This window comes from Galeopterus variegatus, unplaced genomic scaffold, assembly GCF_000696425.1.
Source record: "Galeopterus variegatus unplaced genomic scaffold, G_variegatus-3.0.2 Scaffold2885, whole genome shotgun sequence".
Classification (NCBI taxonomy): Eukaryota; Metazoa; Chordata; class Mammalia; order Dermoptera; family Cynocephalidae; genus Galeopterus; species Galeopterus variegatus.
Window position 1 is genome coordinate 32,720 of NW_007728996.1, and position 8,499 is coordinate 41,218.

At 39.8% G+C, this 8,499-nt stretch overlaps 1 protein-coding gene across 1 annotated transcript in view; it reads right to left on the reverse strand.

Moving 5' to 3' along the window:
• The window catches only part of LOC103599212 (pancreatic triacylglycerol lipase-like), a 34,231-nt gene extending 27,263 nt beyond the window's left edge, over window positions 1–6,968 (reverse strand). The window contains 5 exon segments of the mRNA XM_008583316.1: window positions 1,058–1,169; window positions 2,510–2,644; window positions 4,661–4,783; window positions 5,638–5,792; window positions 6,923–6,968. Coding sequence (XP_008581538.1) covers window positions 1,058–1,169; window positions 2,510–2,644; window positions 4,661–4,783; window positions 5,638–5,792; window positions 6,923–6,968 — 571 coding nt within the window.
• Window positions 6,969–8,499: the final 1,531 nt, after the last annotated feature.

Sequence of the window (8,499 nt, forward strand, 5' to 3'; positions counted from 1 at the left end):
TGAGCGAGGGGCGGGCGCAGCACCGAGGGTTGCGATCCCGTTGCCGGTCCCGGTCAGGTACCGGCGCGACACTGAGGGTTGCGGTCCGCTGCCGGACATGAAAAAAGACAAAAAGGAAAAAAAAGAGTCCACACTAGACACAAACTCCCATGAGGGCAAGGATCTTGGCTTTCACTGCCACTGAGGCCACATCCTTGTATCCCAGTGTCCTGCTGTGCAGGCTGTGGTAATCATTTACAGAGTATGGGAAAGTATGTTCTGTGCAGAGCTCTTATTCAGCAAATTAACAGAGAGGCATTTAAGATGCGCCTCCCCCTGCCCACATCCCCTGCCACCAATCCAGAGGCAACCAGCTTATCCAAAGCTTGAAAAAGGTCAGAGAGAGAATGTTACAAGAAGGAAGCGTATAGTGAGAATTTTTTGAAATAGTCATTTCTCAGATCCAGGATAGCAATGTCTCTCTTATAAGGTTGCAGTATTTTTATAGAACCTGTGTATCCAACATGTGAACCCACTGTCAAAATGCAGCCAGTCTGAGGTTTGTAATGATATTTATCATCTGATTAGCAGCATGCAAAGCTGGTACTTCAGGGCAATCTGACCACCTGTGCCGCACAGCTCTGCGGCTGTGGTTGATAAGGTTTGGGCTCATTAGCAATTGCTATGGAAGCAGAATGGAATTAATTATACAAATTTGAGCTCTTTGGTTTAATTCTATTGACTCTAGTATTTGTGTTATTTATTTTATTCATGAAACTTGTCCTTTGTGAATACCTGACAACATGGAAATAGAATAAGATCTTGGGATGTTCTTAATTCACATTTAGTCATGTGCAGTATAGTTACATGTTAAACAGAGCGCCATCAACCAAACATCAATACCAATAAAAACTCACAAGGCCTCAGAACATACTGATTTCTGATCATGTGGCCCAATGCAGAAAATGTGCAAAGGTAAACAGCAGGCCTGCACCACATTTCTACCCTGTATTTTCCTTTTTCACCCCATATAGGCTACCTTTAGTTAAATTTTGCAGCTTTCATTGTTTTGACCAACCTGTGATTCGTCCAATGGTCCCATTGGTCCTTCTTCCAGCCTCCCCAGCAGCGTGGGAACCCAGGCTGTGGCCAATGACGTGGACGTTGGAAGGTGAGTACCCGAATGAGGACTGTCGGAAAGAAAAGCTCTTGAGAATGTTTTCAAGGATGGCAGAATTCAAGATGGGCACAGGAGAACCTCCGAAAACCTGAGTTTTAAGACACACTGCTCCTTCAGAGCAATTGACTTTCCTATTTTTTTCCCTACAGTTATAATGAAAAATGGAAATGGGCTTAACTTTAAACTTGTGGAAATCGGGACCTACTTTGCTGTTTTTCTATGTACAGAGAACCCTTGACGGACGTGAGGACTCGTCACCCAGAGATGATGAAGCAAGTATTTGGGTTAGAAAATGATAATGATAGCAATTATTTAAACACACTTAAGTATTACATTTTTTATGTTTTTGATCAACCAACTAGGTTAGCTTGGGAAGTCCAAATTCCATGTGGTGTGGTGACATTGACCCAGAAGTCTCACATTACAAAATGTTTGAAGCACAGAGAACAGAGAACGGCTCTCCTATCTCTTCTTTAAAGCCCTCAGAACCACACCCCTGACCACCATTATTAACCCATTCACTACAGCACGGTCCTTACAATCAATCACCTCTTCAAGGCCCCACCTTTCAATGATCATAATAGGATTTCCCACCCTCAAGAGTCACAGTGGGGGCAACTTTCTAGTATACAAAACTTGGGGGACACAATTCAAGCTTCAGTGAGTTTTGTGGGGAAACAATTCAATCTACCGCAGTGCTCCTTCAGAGCAATCGATTTTCATATTTTTTTCCTTACAGTTATAATGAAAAATGGAAATGGGCTTAACTTTAAACTTGTGGAAATCGGGACCTACTTTGCTGTTTTTCTATGTACAGAGAACCCTTGACGGACGTGAGGACTCGTCACCCAGAGATGATGAAGCAAGTATTTGGGTTAGAAAATGATAATGATAGCAATTATTTAAACACACTTAAGTATTACATTTTTTATGTTTTTGATCAACCAACTAGGTTAGCTTGTTATCATTGTGCTTCTCTTAAAAACCAAAACTAAAACTCAACACCTAGTTTACTCTTAGAATTGACATTGCTATGTCAACTTGGTAATAACTGGTAAAATTAAAACAAATAGTTGTGGAATTAAGTAGAGATAATCTACCTAGTCACTTAAATAAGTCCATTAAACAAACAAATAAGCAAACAAAAACCAAACTAGTGTATCGACCTAACTAGGGTTATTGATAAAGTCCAAATCTAGATGTTTTATGCATTTTTCTTCTCAATCAAGGAGAAAGCAGTATCTCAGCAGATAAATGTCTTTACCAATCATCAGAGCTACAGCCTTTTCTTGGAAAGAGAATTCAGAGAGTGATGTGTATGGGCTCTCATACAACCCGCAGGGAGTTTACCTGAAGAAATTCAACCAAATATGCCACTTCTGCCCCCACAATCCGGACATTCTGTGTGGCCTTTGTGTATGTAGTTCGGGAGCCACTTTTCCAGTCCACACAGATACAGTTCACGCTTTCCACCTGGAACATGTTCTGGTGGGAGAGACACAATAACTAGGTTTGTAATTCACGGTCTTCATTAATTTTTAATTAACACTTTGGAGGACCAGGATAAATTCCCTCCTTGACCTCTATAATATCGGGTCACTTTTCCCCCAAACCAGTGAACAAAATTTCTAGTCTAGTGTACATATGGAATCCCTCCTAAAGTTTAGCATGGGCTCTAACCTTTAGGTTTGCCATCCTGGAAACTGGATTCTTGGGATTTCTACCATTACAAATGTATAGATATTTGATTCAGGGAAAACGCATGAAATTTGATACAATGGATCGTCTAGTTAGAGTATCCTAAATGTCATAAGACAACATTGTCCCTTACTAGGATGCCCTCAAGGACATTGCCTGTCTGTTTACTGCTATATCCTGGTGCTGTATCCTCAGCGCCTAGTGATCGTCTAGTTAGAGTATCCTAAATGTCATAAGACAACATTGTCCCTTACTAGGATGTCCTCAAGGACATTGCCTGTCTGTTTACTGCTATATCCTGGTGCTGTATCCTCAGCGCCTAGTTTCTAGCACAGAGTAGGTACTCAATGAAATTTGCTGAATGAGTGAAAGACTATGTTATGACCCCTTAATGATATACTTAGAAAATTAAGAAGTAAGCTTTCCCATGATAGATCAACACATTTGGTTGTACATCACTGAAGAGTTCTTTCACATCAAAACATAGCATTCCAGAAATCTAGTAAAAAATTTGTTTGATATGGAACAATTGTGGTTTCATGAAGGTTAGTTCTGGAAAGAATTTTGTTTGAGTGTATATTTACATATATCTTCACCTTTTCCCAAAAAGTGTTAGAGAATAATGAGGCAATCTTAGAAATCATCTCCAATTCTTTCATTTTACAAAAGGAAAAATCAAGAGCAGAGAACTGATTTGTTAATGCTGTGGTCAGCTCGGATAGAGCCAGTACTGGAATCTGGAGACTTTAGCTTTCTAGTTTAATCCACTGTATTCTCTATCATAGTACAACAGTGTGGTCAAAGCCCAGTCAACTGCAAGAAGAAAATTGAATGCACATGTCTAGAAAATGTATAATCCCTTGAGCTAAAAATCATTTTTTCTTCACTGTTGTATATAAATCTGTCCTACTCTCTTCCCCAAAATCATCAGCTTTAAATTATTCTGGAAGACAAGTGGTGGTTTTACTAATTGTTGCTGAACTTCTGAAGAGAATGGACTCTAGATAGTTCATCTGTCTTCAGGATCAATGGATATGCTCTGGAGTTGACTTGGTTCAGCTGTTGGGCTGAGTCTTAGGCCTGGAATTAAATGCATTTAGGAGGACCTTTGTGTCTTTTTCTTGACACCTCTGAAGAAATGACTACACATTTGTGCCACAGGGGGCCACAGAAATTTGATGAATACATTAATAAATACACAAATAAATAATCAATAATAATGTTCCTCAAGCGCCAGCAGTTAGTAGAAAAAATTTATTCTATTTGATTTTCTGTCTTTTAATTCTTCATTATCACTAGGCACATAGCCAAAGGCAAATTAAATAAACTAAATTTACTGTTGTTGAAACGTCAGAAGCTGGAAATGAAATCCTGCAGTTTTCCTAAGTATTGCTGCCAGAGGAGATCACAGAACAGCAAGTGAACATTGAAAAAAAATGAGTTAGTTCAGGCAAACTAAGAGCTCTTGGCTTCTCATATGAAATGAAAAGCTAATGAGGAATAGGGGCCTATAATCAGCTGGTATGCACCTGTATGGCAGCTTCTGTTGCTAAAATTTTGAGACACCACCATATTAGATATGAAATAACCACTACCGGGAGCCAGCAAATTCCTGACTGTCCCAGGCCCACTCTGCACACCACCACCTCCTGGACCTCCCCTGGTAATCCTCAGGCCTAGAGGGGTCTGAGGATTGTCCATGCCATGGTGAACAGCATTTGTCCTCTGTTGAGGCCAGCACTTTACCAGTTGTTAGTTATCACACTGGAAACAACCTTCCGTTAAATGATGACAATGTCTCACCTTGCATAAATTGGCCAGCCAGCTTTCTTCTCCTGTGTCTATGAATCCGTGGATAATAAAACGGGTTTTTCTACTTGTTTTGAAATTGGAGCTACTGATAGTTGATGAATCTGCAGCAAGTTTCTGTTTTGTAGAGAAAAATGTTTAATATGAACTTTCATACAGTCTGCAGTAGAACCATTTATACGTGAAAATGGTGGTGGGTGAACAGTCAAACCATGCACAATCATGACCACAAAACCATTCCCAGGCATCACAACATTTTTCAGTTGTTCAACTTAGGATAATATGTCTGCTATAATATTGGTTGTAAAAATCTTGTCTCCACACAATGGAAAGCTTTGTGTGTGCATGTATGTGTGTGTGTGTGTGTGTGTCCACATATATGAAGTCCCTTTGAAAAGTTTGTGGAAAATGGAATTAAAAGATACTTCAAATCTTTCCTGGACTCTTTGAAGACTCCAACTAGTATGTATAATCTATTAATTTATCTATCTAATATAAAAAGATATGAACATTCATATGTATATATATAAAACACACACACATAATATTGGAATATGTATATATATATATCATACCAGAGTATTTTGTATTTTACATATATTATCTATATAATCCACCTATATCAATATATATAAAATACATATGAGTGTCTTTTAAAAAGTTCACAGGAAGATACATATTCTCTTTTAATTCCATTTTTTCACAAACTTTCTGAAGTACCCCCATATGTATTCACCCCCATATTTAGAATAGTCATTAAATGGTGCCATGGAGGTAGGACAAGAACAATATGAAGTATATGGACCTTTTATAAACAAGTTACATAAAATAATACTTAAGCTCACTACTCTAAAAGTCTACAAAGGTGCAAATTCCACCATCTGACTTTTTGTCTTTGGAGACTCGAATATTCAGTGTCCTGACTACATAAAACAGACGGGACTGAGTCCCCGATCAGCGAGCGGCCTTACTTGGTAGCTGTCCGGGTTCTCGTTGGTGTACAGGAGGAAGCGGGTGTTCACGTCTTCTGGAGAATCGGGCAGTACTGTGAGGGGTCTTTGTGTTGTTCCTGCCCATGGCGCTTCATTGCTGAAGCAGCCGAGTCTGTCGTAGCAGACCTCTTTTCCTGCAATCACCAGAAGTGTTTCAGGGATGTTAGTTTAACCAGAATGCTCCTTTCAGTGGTCTCTCTGCTGTAATATGCATCAAATTATATTTCGTGGCGCATTGCCTCCTCTGCATCCCCAAATGCCCTTCTGCCACACACTCGCAACGAAACAGCTTCAAGAAGCAGCGCCCTGTGAAAGAGAAGCTCCTGTCCTCATTTTCAGCAGGTACGAACTTCTCGCTTCCCTTGTGTCTCTGCTCAGTCCTTGCAGGGACTTGTTTTATCTTCTCAACTCAGATGTCTCCCTTGCGATCTTGGGACCCAATAAAAAAGCTGCCCTGTGTCCCCAGGCCTTGGTCAGGAGCCATCACTGGGCTTTGGGCTTTGAATGGAGAAGAGTTAAGTTTCTTGCAAGAGCTGAAACTTCACATCTCTGCTCTGGCTGAGTCTTTAGATCTCTGGCCTGTGCTCGAGGGGCACCCTGGATTCCTGTGCTAAAGACATTGCTTGTAAATGATCAAACAAAACGTCATAGTTTGACAGAACTCTAGGCTTGAATGTTACCCTGTAAAGGAACAACTCAAAGGCAGAGCTCTCGAGGATGATCGATTCCAGGTTAATCGTAAGAGTAAGGGTAGCAGCTGCCGTGGGGGCTGCATTTCTCAGAATCTTACTATGTGTCAGGTGCTGGGCAAGACGATTTACGTGTCATACCCAGTCCCACAGTTATCCTGTGAGGGGGTGATGTTAATATCCCTATTTCACAGAAAAAGATACTGACACACAGGGGGGTAAAGGATATTTGCTCAGGGCACAGGTGCAGATGGTAAAACCACGGTTCGAACCGCTCACTTTGACTTCAAGCTAGGGTTAGTGGATTCAGCAAATAAAAGCACAAGTTAAATTCGAATTTCAGATAAACAGTGAATTTTTTTTAGGATAAATATGCCACATACTCGTCATTTGTCTGAAATACTTGTTCATCTGAAATCATGTTTAACTGGGCACCGTAGATTGTGCTCTTCTTCACGCGTCTCCCTCACTCTCCTCATCCTCACAGTGGCTTGAATTCAGCGGTCATAGCCCTTCTTGCAAGTCCTGAGCAGTGAGTGAGTCTCTCCCAGCTCCACATACACATGTTCTCTTACCTGCTACTGCTCCCAGCAGCAGTGACAGTGTCCAGAGCAGCAGCATCTACGTAAAGTTACAAACATAATTGAGTCTGGCTAGATAAGTTTCTAAGTTATTGAAATAATTTAAGTTTATTTAGACCTCTGGGAGAAAATGGGTAAGTTCCTGGAAAAAAATATATTTTTGACTCACCTTGGCAGTTGCGTCAGGGTCTGCACATAACCAGATAGCAACGAAAGGTCCTTTTATAGGCAAACCTTATCTTTTGACCAGTGCCATGGAAAAGCAGAATGAAAGAGGGAATGTTCCAAGGATGTATTTCTAATTTTAGTCATAGATAAACCAAAATTGATAGAGTAAAAAAAGTTTACTACAACATTTGTGAGAAGATGAGAAAGAGGTAGATATGAAAAGTTCCCTCAATTTGATCATATAATGTTCAGAGTCACCGTAATTTCATTATGGTGAAGGTTCTAATTGGTCCCCTTTTTAGTTTACAATTCTCTGTGCTTATCTGTGGGCATGTGTGAAGCTGAATTATTTTCACAGCTTTGATAACAGCAGTCTTGACAACAACTACTAACAGCTTACCATGTCATATGGTTTTTGTCTGACCTTGCCTTACCCTCAGAAAACAGTGAAATAGAAGCAGTTCTTCTTGGGAGTTTACTCCTTTCACAAAAGCAGTTGATATTTTATTTTGATAGACCACATAACTAATTTATTTCTCAGCAATAACATGGAAGGAAGAATACACAAGCTAACAGAAGGAATTGGTATGTTGAGAGCTTAGACATAAAATCAATGACCCCACCGTCAGATGAAATTATGAATAATAGTGAATAAAAATTGAACTTGGACAAAAATGGTCTGGGGAAAATAATCTGAAAGAAACATTTTTAATAGAAAAGTATGTGTATATATGTAGTTTATGATAGATTGCATAGAATAAATTTTAGAAAGATTGCAATGGGATACCATCATTTTAAGAGATCAGAACTGTGTAGCCTGACAGTGTCATAGACACAGGTTGAATCCTACGCAGTTGCCACTTTTGAAGGTCAAAAATGATCAGGTCATATTTCAGTCTTTTAACAAAGTTTACAGGGACATACAATAGCAACAAAATTATTTGTGTACACAGAAGGTTCAAGAAAGTTTGGCAAGGGAAATGTTAAAATAAGGACAGAAAGCACACAGAAAGAATTCCACAATGGGAGCCATAGCCAATTCCCACTGGATCTTTCATATCTCAGTCCTTAATCCCCTCCTCAGGGAGTCTTCTTTAGCCCTGATTACGGTGGTTCGCTTTCCTCTAAGAATGCCTCACCTTACAACTTTTCTCTCTTGAGACCCATCCCAATCAATTGTGGATCTGAAGCTCAGAGAGGTTATAATTCTCTGGGTCTTGTCACATTTTAGTATCTAGCCCAGTGCTTAGTACATACCAGGTCCTCAGCACATCCCTGTTGAATGAACAAACAAATGAGGGAATAAATATGAAAAGCAATTGATTTTGCATAATTGATACAGTAACAACTGCCTGCACGGTCTCACAGTAAAGAATTGTGGGACCTCTTTTACTCAAAGCAAA